This window comes from Acomys minous, assembly GCF_964271855.1.
Source record: "Acomys minous genome assembly, chromosome: 4".
Classification (NCBI taxonomy): Eukaryota; Metazoa; Chordata; class Mammalia; order Rodentia; family Muridae; genus Acomys; species Acomys minous.
This window is the reverse complement of record NC_140486.1, coordinates 133,731,763-133,747,235: the sequence shown is the minus strand read 5'-3', so window position 1 is coordinate 133,747,235 and position 15,473 is coordinate 133,731,763. Positions and strand designations below refer to the sequence as shown.

At 41.8% G+C, this 15,473-nt stretch overlaps 1 protein-coding gene across 2 annotated transcripts in view; it reads right to left on the bottom strand.

The window, feature by feature from the left end:
• Positions 1–15,473, bottom strand: part of ENOSF1 (enolase superfamily member 1) — a 35,798-nt gene that overhangs the window by 19,824 nt on the left and 501 nt on the right. For both annotated transcript variants that reach the window (XM_084779710.1, XM_084779709.1), the window contains exons 2-5: positions 7,110–7,218; positions 4,080–4,195; positions 1,419–1,505; positions 1,098–1,124 (exon numbers count right to left, since the gene is read on the bottom strand). In XM_084779710.1, the coding sequence (XP_084635836.1) occupies positions 1,098–1,124; positions 1,419–1,505; positions 4,080–4,195; positions 7,110–7,218 (339 nt within the window). The remainder of the gene's footprint in view (positions 1–1,097; positions 1,125–1,418; positions 1,506–4,079; positions 4,196–7,109; positions 7,219–15,473) is intronic.

The following is a 15,473-nucleotide window of genomic DNA, read 5'->3' as shown; positions in this document are numbered from 1 at the left end:
GGAGAGTGGGACACTAACCCTGAAGAATGCCAGCCATGCTTTAGGACTGTTCTTTCATGCTCACTCACCACATGCCTGGCTGGACTCCACATTCCTTTCATGACTATGGCTATACCCCTGTGAAAGATTGACCTTTCAACACTCTTGGCTTTGGATGGCCCCACGCTATCCTCTGAAAAAAGCTGTGAGAACATCCTGACTCCATCTGCCCCCAAAGTAGGAGCAAAGTCTCCCGGCCCAACAATCTTCAAGGCCCATGTTCATTGCTTTTCCTTCATTTTGCTGTCAAATATTAATGGCAGCCTTTAAGAGCCTCAAAAATCACTTGGAGTCAGCAGCCACTCAAGCGGATAAGCAACCTGCTCAAGGTCACTAGCTATTTATTAATGAAGCCTGGACTGAAAGTAAGGTCTATTTGGGTCTGATGGTCACTCTCCTTTAACTAGCACAAGGAATTTTTTTCTCCTTCTTAGCAATCAGATGCTCATTCTTGCTACAAATATTAGTCACTGAGAAAGAAGACAGCCAGCGGTGTGTCTTTGGAATTCAGTATTAAGATGCTTCCCTAACAGAACTTCAGGGTGCGAACTGCCATAACCTGATCATGCTTTTAGAATTAAAGTGGCCATAAGATGCCTTAGGAATAGTATGTGGCTTTTCAAAATTTATAGAGTTCTCTTCTCATTTGATATTTAAACTGATTATGAGGCTCCTAATGGCTCTGATGGTTTTCTCAAGTAGTAAGAGCTCAGAATTGTATGATGTTGTAAGGACCTTTCAGAAGAAGGCAGGACTTGAACTCACTGCCTCTCATCCTTTCCTGCTTGCCTGCATGAGCACAGCTATCTGCTATTTCAAATTATCAGAAAGAGAATATTATGGGCTAGGAATATAGGCTAGTGTTTCAGTGCTTGCCTAGCATGCAAGGCCCTGAATTCATGCCCATCATAGAAAAATTAATGTTTTCTTCTGTTCATTTATTTTTTGATTAATGATCAAAGACTAGTCCTGAATATTCTTACTGATTATTTAAAAAGCCAGGTAATCTACAAAATATTTCCTTTAGAAATAACTATAATATTAAAGACTCTACTTACCATGTCCACAAGTAGCTTCCATAAAGGCTTGATTAAAAAAAGAAAAAAACTTGTAAAACATATGTAAGATAATCATTTTTGTCTGATGTGAACGCATTAATGGTGACTGCTGCCACCAGCCATCTTCCACTCCATCCCTAATGCTTCCTGTGAGCCCTGCTACCCTAACTGCTGCTTTACCTTTGTTGTCCTCCCCCGCACTTCCCCACCCCCCCACCCCCCATGCCCCCAGCCCACACCCCCCTTTCCTTGGCCCTGACAAATTTCTAACTAGTTATGTATCCTGAGTTGTAGCCATAGGAGTGCTTCTGAAATGATTACCTTTCCTTCCTGCTTTGCCCACAGGTCCCACACAGCATTCAGAATGGCTGCCGTGGCCAGGTGCACTACACCTTTCTCTGGACCAATCTGGTTGGGAAATGAAGCACAACAGTGCTTGTCTTAGAAAAGACATCTGGGTTTTCTTCAGAGACATGCTTTGAGAATTAAAGACAAACCAGGTGTGGTAGCGCACACCCACACTCACAGAAGTCAGGACGCTGGGGGAGGACGAGGAATATGAGTTCAAGGCCAGCCTGCATTACATAGTAAACAACTTGTCTCAAAAACAAACAATTGGCAGCAGTGGAAACTCTGACTCTGACCCACAGAAAAGTGGCAGAAGTAGAAATAAAAAATCCAAACTCCCTCTCTCCTCTCTCTCTGCACACATTTAACTTTCTCAACTATCTAAAGCAAAGTTGCGATGTCATCCTTTTTTTGTAATCATAAATACCTCTGTGTACATGTGTAATACATACGTACATATACAGGAAACATAATATTGATGGAATATTATAAAAGAGAGCCATAATCAAATCTTACCAATTTTCCAAATGATGTGCTTCTTTTTGCCTTGATTCATGCGTCATTTAGCTGTCATGTGTCTTTAGTCTCTTTCATATAAAATTATTTTTCACTTCTTTGAGTGACACTGTCATATTTAGAGCCTGGGCCTTGATTTGTTTAGTATCCCTCAATATGGGGTGGTTAGCATAAATTATATAGGTGATGATGATATCTTGCCTTATAATCAGGGTTATTAAATTATACTACTTTGGTAAGTTAGTGTTCATTTGTTTTCTTTACTATGGAGTTATCATTTTCCTTTTCCAAGTAATTATACTACTACCTCAGATTTTAGGATTGCTTATGACTCAGCTCACTTTATGATGACTAGTATGGTCATATCTTTTTCTTTTTTTAAGATTTATTTACTTATGTATACAGTGTTTGACCTGCATGTACACCTGTGTGCCAGGAGAGGGATCCAAATCTTATTTAGATGGTTATGAGCCACCATGTGGTTTCTGGGAATTGAACTCAGAACCTTTGGAAGAGCAGCCAGTGCTCTTAACCTCTGAGCCATCTCTCCAGCCTAGAATGGTGATTTCTTAATGTCATCATTGACCTCATACTCATTAGGTTATAGTCTACTGACGATGAACTTTGCCGCATTTTTTCATCTGAACAGACTCAGGGGCCCTTATATTATATAGGTTATAAGTCACTGTTATAATATCTATTCTCATATTCAAATTGTTCCAGATTCAGCTAATGGTAGCTTCTTCAAGGTGATACTTTTCAAGGCATGGTGTTTTTGTTTGTTTGTTGAAACAGGGTTTCTCTGTGCAGCCTTGGCTGTCCTGGACTTGCTTTGTAAACCAGGCTGGCCTTTAACTCACATTGATCCACCTACCTCTGCCTCCCAAGTGCTAGGATTAAAGATGTGCACCACCACGCGTGGATTTTTCAAGGCATATTTAACTTACTTTATATAAAGTTTAAAACACAAGCCAAGGAAACAGAGAAAGTGCATTCTCTTGTACCTATCTCTGCATGGAAGGGAAAATGAACAGAATTAGAAAAGAGAAACTTGGCATTGTGAGACAGGAAAAAGTCTAGATTACTGAAGTTATCTCACTGTGTTAGAGTCCTTTCTTGTTTTTGTTTTGTTTTGTTTTGTTCTCTGTATAGCCAAGTTGGCTGTCCTAGACTTGCTTTATAGACCATGCTGGCCTTGGATTCAGAGACCTTCTTGCCTCTGCTAGAGCCTTTTCTTTAGAATTCCATTTTTTCATGTTTTGACTTTATGGTTCAGATATTGACGATGGACATAAAACCATGATGCTCTCTGCACTCTTAGATTCTCTACCCTACAATGCCAGCACTGTTCACACCCCCCTCAAAGGGATGCCTACTTATAGTTTTATCTTCTAGACTTCCTTATTTTGTCCTTTTGAAACAGGTTCTTACTCTGTAGCCTAAGTTGGCCTCAAACCCATGGTGATTACCATCTGAGTGCTGGGATTGTAGGCATGAACCACTACCACAGGCCTATCTGCCAATCCAGGCAGAGGGTAGTTGTTTAATAGCTGGATTCCTTGAGATCCAAATGCATTCAGATTCAAGTCTCATAGAATCATAGAAAAGAATTGCCTAGTTCAAAATGTTGATGTCAAGCCTTAATTTAACCAAAGAAAATTGTTTATGAAAAAATTGAACTCCTCCATTTTTATATTTGTAACAATCAATGGCATCATGGACTGTAGAAACATTTTTTATAAAAAGCTTTTTAAAAAAAGAGTTATTTATTTACTATTTATATAGTACTCTGCCTGCATGTGTGCCTGCATGACAAAAGAGGGCACCAGATCTTATTACAGATGGATGTAAGCCACCATGTGGTTGCTGGGAGTTGAACTCAGGACCTTTGTAAGAACAGTCAGTGCTCTCAACTTCTGAGCCATCTCTCCAGCCCTTACAAAAGATTTCAGAGAACTGGGGAACCAGAGAACAGATGCCCAGTACCCACATCAGGTGACCCATAAACTCATAAACATCACAGCTCCAGGATATCTGACACCCTCTTCTGGCCTACATGGATGCACACACAGAGACACACATGAACACAGACAGACAGACACAGTCTGCATCCCTTACCCATCGGAGCTGTCCATCACTTGTGAGCTGTCTGTAGAAGCCTCTGAAGTCACCAACAATGTCCCTGAGATTCTTGTGAAGCACGTGGTGGGTTAGGGCTTTCACAGCACAGACAACTATCAAAATAGGATTTCATTCTTACTCGTGTTTCAATATGTAGTCAGGAAATTAAGACAATAAAATACAAGCAAATGGATATGGACATTTTATGAAAATAATTAAAATACAAAAACCCCATAAAATTCTTCCAAAATGTGTCTGTGTCTACTATAACTAAGAAGTAAACACAACTACAACAGCTTGGAGTTCACATACTGAGCAGAACAAACATATCTTAATAAACAAAACATAGACTTCTAAGTTTAAATACTATTCCAAAATTATTTTCCTCTTCACTAGGTAATGTGTTGGTTAATGAGATTCAACGATGGCCTTGCTAATTAATTGTTCTGAAAAGATAAGAACACTCTGAGTTACAGAGCTTTAAAAATGATTTTTCAGCTGGGCGGTGGTGGCGCACACCTTTAATCCCAGCACTCAGGAGGCAGAGGCAGGCAGATCGCTGTGAATTTGAGGCCAGCCAAGGCTAACACAGAGAAACCCTGTCTCGGAAAAAGGAAAAAACCAAAAACCAAAAAATTGATTTTTCAAAGCTGGGCGTGGTGGCTCATGCCTTTAGGGAGGCAAAGATAGGTGGATCGTTGTGAGTTTGAGGCCAGCCTGGTCTACAAAGAGAGTTCCAGGACAACCAAGGCTATTACAGAGAAACCCTGTCTCAACCCCCCCCACCAAAAAAAAAAAAACCTGACTTTTAAATGCTAGCAAGTAAAGATACTTGATTCACAACGTCATACACTACTAAAGCTGAAATTGTTTGCAAGTAGCATATTTTCATAAAATGCTAGGTACATGAAAGCACCATAATATCATTAAACTTCTTACCCATGACTTACACTACACTTTCATAAACAGTTTGAAGACTAAACATAATTTGGGTTAGCATCACCATCAATTATTTATTTTTGGTGATTTAAAAGGAGTCATTGTGTTACTTGAAGAAGTTCTGAAGAAGTTCATGCATTCTTCTTATATGTTTTCTTATTCACTTTTTCCACGTGTGTGTGTGTGTGTGTGTATGTGTGTGTGTGTGTGTGTGTGTATTTTGTTTGTTTTGAGCATTTCCCTACATGTATGCAAGTGTACCACACACATGCCTGGTATCTGTGGAGACCAGTAGGTGACCCCAGATTCCCTGGAATTGGATTTAAAGATAGTTGTAAACTGCCTTGTTGGTACTCAGAACCAAACCCAGGTCCTTTGCCAGAACAGGTGGTTTTAACTCTTGAGCCATCAGGCATGCCACAGAATGTTGGTGGGACTCAGGGGGACACCCTGCTGCAGTGGATTCTTTCCCTCTGTCAGTTCATGGAAATTGAACTCAAGTTGTCAGAGTTGGCAGCAAGCACCTTTATCCACTGAGCCATCTCACCATCTGTTTCTTTTCCTTTTTTATTTTATTTATTTTAGACCAGGTTGGCCTCAAACACAGCAATCCACCTACCTCTGCCTCTTTAAGTGCTGGGATTAAAGGCATGCCCCACCATGCCTGGCTTTCTTTTCCTTTTTAAAGATTTATTTATTTATTAGCATGTATACAGTGCTCTGCCTGCATGTACACCTGCAGGCCAGAAGAGGGCATTGGATCACATTATAGATGGCTGTTAGCCACCATGTGGTTTCTGGGAATTAAACTCAGGAATAGCAGTCAGTGCTCTTAACCTCTGAGCCATCTCTCCAGCCCTTCTTTTCCTTTTTAAAATTGCCTTTCCAATAACTTGTAGAATATGTAATACATATCAGCTCTTCAGTTAAGTGCAGGACAGACTGACTTGAAAGATGACTAATGTGTGACCTGCTGGGTGGTCTGCGAGAAACTGCAATGGAGCAAACTTAGTGGTATCCACTGAGAGTTTGGACCAATTTTCCATAGTTATTTGCACATACATGTAAGTGCTTTGTTTTTTTCCTACTTGTTTGAAAATATCTGTTGAAACTAATCTTGTGGAAGTGACCTTCTTGTGCTTCTTGAGTGCTGCATTATGTGTACATGTTGTGCATGTAGACAAAGGCTGCATTCAGGGTTCTAGAGAGCAACAAGAGAGATAGCTCAGTTGGTAATGTACTCATCTTACAAGAATGAAGACCTCAGTTCATGCCCTAAAACCCACGTGAAAAGCTGTGTGTGTGTGATAAGCCCTTGTAATCCCAGTGCTGAGAAGTGAAAACAGGTGGATTTCTGGTTTCAGTCTCAAAAACCAAGGTGGATGACATCTGAAAAACAACACCTGAAGTTGATCTCTGAATTCCACACAGAGATGCAAGCTACCTGTACATACATGTGTATACACACAGTCAACCAACCAACCAACCAACCAACCAACCAACCAGTGTTCTAGGTAGAAAGTACTTTGGGACATCAAGTTTCACTTTTGTTTAGTACCACTCTAGGCTTAGTTTTGTATCTCTAAACTATGAGGGACTTCAATGAGCTCTCATCCAGCTTTTGGAAAGTTTACATTACACTACTTGCACTTTAGAAAAACAAGAGAGAGGCTTATATATGGGTCATGATGAACCATCAGAGAATTTCTTTGGAAAGCAACTTGGTATGAAATACTGTGAACTGAGTAGACTAATAATACATACAATAAGCTTTCTACATATGACACATCTGCTCCTTCCTCTCCCTCGGTCACTTGCCAGCATTTGGTCCTCAAAGCTCTACAATAGTCTCAGGTTAAAAAGCAGTGGGTAATACTCTGGTAGTTAGGCTTTGACATAGGGGAACGGATACAGATTCAATTTTCTAGTGATCTAGAGATGAGTCTATCAGGAAAGACCAACAAAGCAATAAACTGCAAACCATTGTTTTTACTCCATTTGAGCAGCATGAATACAGAGAAAGATAAAGCAAATGGAATCTACATGAAAACAAAGCATCTGGAAACTCAACAGGGTACTCAGACTCACCAACTTCAGTGCCCTTCCCCAGAGTGAAGGTAATGCCATAGCCCTTGAGTCCATCTTCTGCATCGGTCTCTATGACTACATAGGCAGCTGAGTAATCAGGGTCTGTATGCTGTAGGAAAAGGAGTCCCAAAAATGCAAACATGAGAAACCCCCAACAAATGTAAGAATAGAAATGCCACCAGGCAATAGTAGCACACACCTTTAATCTCAGTACTCAGGAAGCAGAGGCAGGTGGATCTCTGTAAGTTCAAGGCCAGCCTGGTCTACAGAACAAGTTCCAAGACAGCCAAGGCTACATAGAGAAATTCTGTCTGAGGAAAAAAATTAGAAGCATAGCGGGGAATGGGCTAGTGCACACCTTTAATCCCAGCACTCGGGAGGCAGAGGCAGATGGATCGTTGTGTTTGAGGCCAGCCTGGTCGACAAAGTGACTCCAGTACAGCCAAAGCTACACAGAGAAACTTGTCTCAAAGGAGAGGGGGGAGGGGAGGAGGAGGAATGCTATGAAGAATATGCAGAGTTACAATCTGTTGGAACATTTGATGTAGCCCAGAGAGCATAGAAGAGATTTGAATAAACTGAAAAGTACTCCTAAGCATTCATAGTAGTGCAGAAATGCGATGTATACAGTTTCACGGGAATAGAGATGGAACCCATGATTGTGATGCTGAGCACACACTATTCTACTAAGCACCATCCTTGACTACAGAGGGTTACATTCTTCCCACCCCTCCAAGGGTCTGTGTAGTCTTGGTTGTCCTGGACTTGCTTTGTAGACCAGGCTCGTCTGGAACTCACAGAGATCCACCTGCCTCTGCTTGCCTGAGTGCTAGGATTATAGTTGTGTGCCTGTATGATTACACATGCGTATATTACACCCGGCTATGATTACATTCTTAAACCAGTTGCAAATGCAAAATTTGGTTTTGAGCTTATTTTTAAACCCAGGAGTTTTGGATGACATCTCTCTAAAAGATTTTAGAGAGTAATTTCAAATATAATAAATCAAAATTTTTAGAAAAGTCATATATAAAATTGGATAGCTCTCCATTGTAGCAGATTATGTAGACTGACAATGCAACAGTTCATATTCAGAAACTATTGGGAGAAAATAAATAAAACTTTAAGACAAATTAGCTCATTAATTTATTGTAGTTCAGCATCTGGTGGGTGGCCTGGGTCCCATGTCCTGTAGGTCATTCCAGGCTCTGCTTGCTCCCGAAAGAGAACAGAGCAGACATCTCAAGGGCTTGTTTATTTATTTATTTATTTATTTATTTATTTATTTATTTATTTATCTCAGGGGTGGCTTAAAGTGCTTAGGGTGAGGCCTGAGGCCCCAGGGCTAGGTCAGTTTCAGGGTCTCAGCAGGGGTTGGAGGTGGTTTCTACAGGGTGTTACAGTTTAGCTCTTTTAGAATGAGATTGCTGGTATCAGAAAACATGGAGACTCAGGAGCTCTGCAAGCCCATGATGAAACCAAAAGTGTCACAGCTCTTTCTTCAGATGCAAGTTAAGCACAGCAGAGGAAGCAGTTGGATGTCAGAAACTGACCAGCAGTTCCTTCTGGTGAGACACAGGCCAGAGCAGGCACTTCACCAGTAGTCAGCCCAGCTAATGGCAGCGATGGAGCAGGCTCCAGTGGATGCCAAGGCAGTTCTGGCATCGCTGCCGGAACACCAGGCATCCAACGGCAGTTCTTCCCCAGAATAAATGGAGTCTCAGACATTCATGGTGGAGGAGTGTCCAGTCCGAGAGAGGGTACACCAGCCAGACTTTATTTATAAACCTTGGGCAGTGGGGAGGGGTTTGTGGATGAATGTGTCTGACTCACTGGGGCTAGGGATGCCAGGATACTTAATCTACATACAGTGACACAGTACCTCATTTACATGCAGTCACATGGGGTCCTATCACAAGAAGGAAAACACAGTACTCACCTATCCTAGGGGTGGGGGAAGAAGTTCTAGGTACAATTAAGGGCATTTGCTTAAGGCTTGGATCTCTTTAGTATAGCATGGGGGGTTTTGATGAACAGGTTTCTTATCAGGAAAGGGTTGGGCTGTAATCTTCTCTGAGGACTAGGTGATGCTTTTACAAGAGCTAGGGTTACCAGATCAGGTGGCGTGAGAACCCTGCTGAGAAAGGGGGTGCGCATCATAGATCCAGCGCAGATGGCTACTGTCAGACTTCAACCTTGTCCAGCAGAGTTCTGTAATTCATGTTGTCCTATGTTACATTAATTTTCTACTACTGAACAATGTTTTATTAATTTATCCTTTGATAATTTTCATGCATGTATATAGTACACTCTAGTCACTCACACTGCCCCCTATCTTCCTACTATCCCCATAAAGTCCCTTTCACATTATAATTTCCTTTTCTTTTCCTTCCTTCCTTCCTTTCTTTTTTTTCTTTTCTTTTCTTTCTTTTTTCTTTTTCTTTTTCTTTTCTTTTCTTTTTTTTTTTGAGACAGAGTTCACTATCATTTCTTGTTTTGTGAACCATTGAGTTTAGCTAGAACCATCCATGCCTGGGCATGAGTATGTAGCTATCCATTAGAGTGTGGGTAACTTACATATGGGTACACCACTGAAGACAATATGGGGGGCAAAACCTAGGGCCAGATGAGAAGATGTTTAGGTAATAATATGTGTGGTCAATTATAACTATCACAGTTCTTAGTTCAAGACTGAGGAAGAACTAGATCTTGGGGGAATTTTCCGGAAGGGGCAAGGACCACAGGGATGTGCAAAGGGCAGAGAAAGCAATGCAAATGCCAGAGGCTTTTGTTTGTTAGTTTTGTTTTTAACAGAGAAGTAAAAGGTCCCCAGTAGCATTGATTTGGAAGTGAATCAGGTGAAGAGGTGGTATAAACATGCCAGCTATGGACACTGACAATGCCAGGCAGAAGGGCTAAAGACATTGATAAGGAATGTAGGTAACAACAGGGATTGAGGGAGAGTGTTTTTAAAAATTACATATACAGTGTTCTGCCTGCATGTACACCTGCATGCCAGAAGAGGGTATCGGATCACAATGTAGATGGTTGTGAGCCGTCATGTGGTTGCTGGGAATTGAACTCAGGACCTCAGGAAGAGCAGTCAGTGCTCTTAACCTCTGAGCCATGTCTCCAGCCCTGAATGTGAGTTTTACATAAGGCTCTAAGATAATTTATTACTGTCATCATTTTTATGCTGTGTAACAATTATTGGGCCAAGCAAATTCTAAAAGCTTTACATTAATCATTTGATCTTCAGAGTGATATTATGAAGTGGGTGATATTATTCTTGTTTTAGAGATGTCCAAGGTCACAGTGTGAGTAACTTACGGAGGCAGACTGCAAGCTCTCATATATTCAGTACAGAGGTGGGAGATGGGGTAGGAGGTGGGAACAACAGACGGGAGGTCTGAGTTGACATTAAAGTCCAGTACAGGGTGATGTGATGCTAAGTGTAGCCTGTGTGTCAGAGACCGTAGGTTGCTGAGGGGGACACAGATATCTCCTCTTGAGGGAGTTACACTCAGGCAATAGTTGCCAAAACTCTAATACTATCAGAGAGAACATAGTAAGTCCTTGGACAAGATACAGACTGTGAAAGACAGGCAGATGCATGTACTCACAGGTGGGTCAGGTTGTAAGAGGTTGGACGCTAAGACAGTTTGTGGAGGACTGAGCTTTCTAGCAGTGGAGAAGGAAGGATGTCACGGGCAAGATAAATGTTATGGTCTGAATATAGTTTGTCTAGAACTCATGGTGAAGCTTGATCCCTAGTGAGAGGTGTTTAGAGGTGTGTGGACCTTTTATAAGTTTTTATTTTACATTTTTTAAAATTAAAATATGATCACATCCTTGTCTCTGTTCCCTTTCCACCCTTCAGCCTCACTTGTTTACTCTCAAATTTACAGCCTCTGGTCTCTTTTTAAAAACTGTTGCGCATTGTCTCTTCTAAATACAGAAATACAATCTATTTGGTCTACGACCTGCCCAAAGAAACTTCTCTTTGCAACACAGAGACCATTACAGAAAACCATAACCAATCAAAATGCAGAAAACAAGTGATGGTGTGATGCCCAACTGATCCATCCACAATACAACTCCTCCATTTAAGGCTCAGGGACTATCTCAGAAGCGGGTAGAGATACTACAGGAGGCAGAGGAGCAGGGTGTCCGCAGTGGTATTGCATCTCCTGGAACTGTCAGGGAAGCTACACCCATGAAGTCTCCATGCTGGGCTGTTTGACTATTAAAGGACAATTAGTTATTTGTGCCCCAGTGAACAGAAAGACTACATTAGATCTTTTAAGACTGCATTAGGGGCTGAGTATGGTGGTGAATGCGTAAAATCTCAGCATTTGAAAGGCAGGAGGTGAGCTGGGCGTGGCAGTGCACGTCTTTAATCCCAACACTCAGGAGCAAGTCCAGGATCGCCAAAGGCTACACAGAGAAACCGTCTTGAAAACTGGAAAAAAAAAAAAAAAAAAGGAAGGCAGGAGGCCAAGAATTTAAGGTAATCCTCAGATATACGGTGAAGGACGACATGAAAAATGAAGCAAAACAGTCTGGATTAGTTGCATGAGAATGGGTCATCAGAAAACTGGCTGGCTCGCTCACATACTCGTGCTCTTTGCAGACATGTCTGCTTCCTTCTCCTCCTTCTCTGTCACGATACAGTTCTACACCAGGTCCTCACTGAGGTTCAGCAGAGGCTGGCACCACGTTCTTTGACCGCCATACCTGTAAACTACATAAATCTGTGTTTTTTTTTCTTCATAAATTACACAGCATTGAGGATCTTGTTAAAGCAACATAAAACAGAATAAGACTGTAACAGTGGTGGTGAGGACAATAACGGGGCTAGTTACAGGAATGGCTGGTTTATAGTCATTGTACTATGGCAGTTTGAGTAAGAATGGCTCCCACATGACCGGTCAACTTGTTCAGGATTGGGTGAGGTGTTACCAGGGGAGGTGTGTCACTGGGTCACTGTGGGTAAGTTTTAGGTTTCAAAAGCCCGCATTTGCAACTTTTGGATCAGATGTGAACTCTCTGTTGCTGTTCCAGTGCCCGCCTGCCTCCACGCTCCTTGCCATGATGGTCATGGACTAACCCTCTGAAGCTGTCAGCACGCTCCCAATTAAATGCTTTCTTTATAAGCCACCTTGAACATGGTGTCTCTCTAAGCAATAGAACAACAGTAACCAAGACAGTCCCCTGGTTTAGAAAAATCATTAGGTTCTTGGAGTGAAAATTAAAAAGATGATGCTAAAAGAGAAATTCCAAGAATTCAACTTTCCTTGGCAATTTCTGGATTACAGGCTTGTATTTCTTTTTCAAGTAATAAGAGAAAGAAATCCCCCATTAAAGCCTTAGGAGAGGACCAAAAGGACAAGATGAGACAAATATAACCTGAAGCTTCTGAGTCTTTGTGACTAAAAGCAAGATCACAGAGGATCAGGAGGAAGTGTATATATAGGGATTCGGAAGTGGGAGATAGAAGGTGACGGTTTCTGATTTAGAAGTGTTGAGCATGAAGGAAAAAAAAAAAGTTAAGCAGAAAATGTCTAGACAGCAGCTAGACCGGAGGTGAGAATGCAGACCCAGAAATGGAATCACAAAGACTTTGGCATAAAGAAAGGCTTAGACACTGAAAACATGGAGGATGGAACAAGATGGGAAAGCCTTCAAGAAGGGGACAGCACAGGAATAAGGAAGAGTCAGGGAGGGATCGGCACGGAAACCGACTCAGACGAAACTGAAGATAGCCTGAGAAGTGGCAGAGGGGACAAGGGCACGGAAGCAGAAATAACAGTGGGTTTCAGATTAGAGAGGAAGTAAGTAGATACAGAACACAGAAACAGGCCAGAAGCATGACAGTGACCAAAGGGAGCCAAACACAGATTTTATCAAGTTCAGACTCTCCTAAATAGGGGATAACCATTGGAAAAGGAGACAGTTGAAGAGGCTGGAGAGATGGCTCAGAGGTTAAGAGCACTGACTGCTCTTCCAGAGGACTTGGGTTCAACTGTGAGCACCCACTTGGTGGCTCACAACCATTTAAACTCTTATTTCCAGGGAATCCAATGCCCTCTTCTGACCTCCATGGGTACCAGGCATGCCCAAGGTTCACATAAATACAGACAGGTAAACACTTATTACATAAAATACATAAGTCTAAAATTAAATCATATTTCTAAAAAATGAATGAGAAACTTGAAGATGGAAAGGCTGGGAGTGAGGGGATAGAAAGAGAGCCTCCGGAGTTTAGGCGGGGAGAAATGCAGACACAGGTCCATATTAGCTTTGGAGCAGGACAGGCAGAGAAGTACGAGAGGATCAGTTTGAAGACAGAAAAGAGACCAACAGTATTTTGTCTTCCATCTACTGAGGGCTGGAAGTGACTCCGTGAACATCTTTAACTGCAGAGGTTTGAGAACAAGGGCCAGAAAAAGAACCAGGGAGCTCACGATGAGCAAAAGTATTGCTAACAGGTGGTCATGTAGCAGCTATGAGCTCACAGCTGTGGAGCACACTGTCTATTTGGTGAGCTCTGACGCACGCAAACAACTAGTAAATATACGTAGGCTTGAGTATTCCATGTTTCTAGCAAAGCAAATTGTATCTGGAATCTTTGCTTTTACAGACACTGAAGATAGGTCTTTTTCAAGAGCAGTTCCTTGCTGCTGGGTGCTGGAAAGTCACTGGAGTATCCCAAGACAAACAAAGCCAGTAACGTCAAGAACTGCAAAGTAGCACGTTCTAGTAGGAAGGCCCTTGAGCATCTTCATATTACATCCAAACGTTAGGTATGTATGAGCTTCCAATACAGATGTCAGATAGTCTCTCCTCACCCCAACTGAGACTGAGAAGTATATTCCGTTTCTTAACTGTCCCTATATGAACCATGTTGTCTTAACATTTTGTACATTCCAAGTCATGTTTACATGTCCTTTCTGCTTCAGTTTCTTTATTCACAAGGGATAATTAAAGTTAACTCCTGCGGGAAGCCTTCTTTGTATAAGAACCTTTTCAGGTACCTACGTGCACAAAGTAAATACTGCTGGATCTATTTTACAGATGAAAAAATCTAGGCTTGAAGAGATTATATAATTTATGCTCAGCTGCTAAACCTCACAGTCACATTCAGTGAGGGGTTTAGATTTTACAAGTCGCTAAGACTATGAACATTTACTTGTAAGTCCACAAAGGACTGTGATTAGATTTTTTCTCTCATTTTTTTTCAAGACAAGGTTTCTCTGTTTAATAGGCCTGGCTATCCTGGAACTTTCTTTGTAGACCAGGCTGGCCTTGAATTCACAGAGATCTGCCTGCCTCTGCCACCTGAATGCTGGGATTAAAGGCGTGCGCCACCACACCCAGCAGATTTTAAAGTCATTTACCATAGTCTTATATAAAAGGATACAGATTTCTTTTAAAGGCTCAGAATAGATAACATTCTTCTGCATATAAAATATTCATTTAGTTTCCAGAAGCCTGTTTTTAATCAAACATTTCAAGTCCTGTAAATGAGAGTTTCTGGACATGACTCCCGGATCACATTTCTCTTCCTTGGCGACAGGTAACCACGTCCCTAACACTGTTTCTTCTTGATCCTGGGCATGCTTTCATACTCTCACTCTGCATAGATCCAACTCTTGGAATTCTAGTGTGGTATCTCTCTGGGGGATCAGCAGGGCCCGGAAGACACTCAGAGCTGAAGACCAAACAAAGATGGACACCAGCATCTATTTAGGTTATGGCATCAGCCTAATGAGTAAGGTGGGCAGAAACCTCTAACAGTCTCAGCTAGTAAGAAGTCCTTCAGCACTGAGATGGCGGCCCAAATCTATACCCTTCCTTTATTTCCTATCTTAAGACTATCACAGTTTGCCAGGTGTAGTGATGCACGCCTTTAATTCCAACATTCAGGTGCAGAAGCAGGAGGATCACTGTGAGTCCGAGGCCAGCCTGGTCTACAAAGTGAGTCCAGGACAGCCAGGGCTACACAGAGAAACCTTGTCTCGAAAAACAAAAACAAAACAAAAAAGACTATCACAAGTAGAACTCGTTAATTTTTCCTATTCATTTTTGTATGTACAGTGACTTCGCATGAGTGCCCTCCCAAGTGACCCACAGTCACTAGACACTTGGTTTTGACTGTGACACTTTCATTCCATTGATGAGCAAAGGGTGGCAGAGAGGCCTGAGTCTTCTCAGTGCTTTGTGGCAGAGGCAGGATCACCACCCCACATTCCCAACCAGGGAGTTCCTGGTCTCTGTCACCGTAAACCCCATTATGTACCCAATAAGGAAACAGCCAGCGCTTTCTGATGAAGAATCAACCGAACCCTTTTGGTCCTCTGC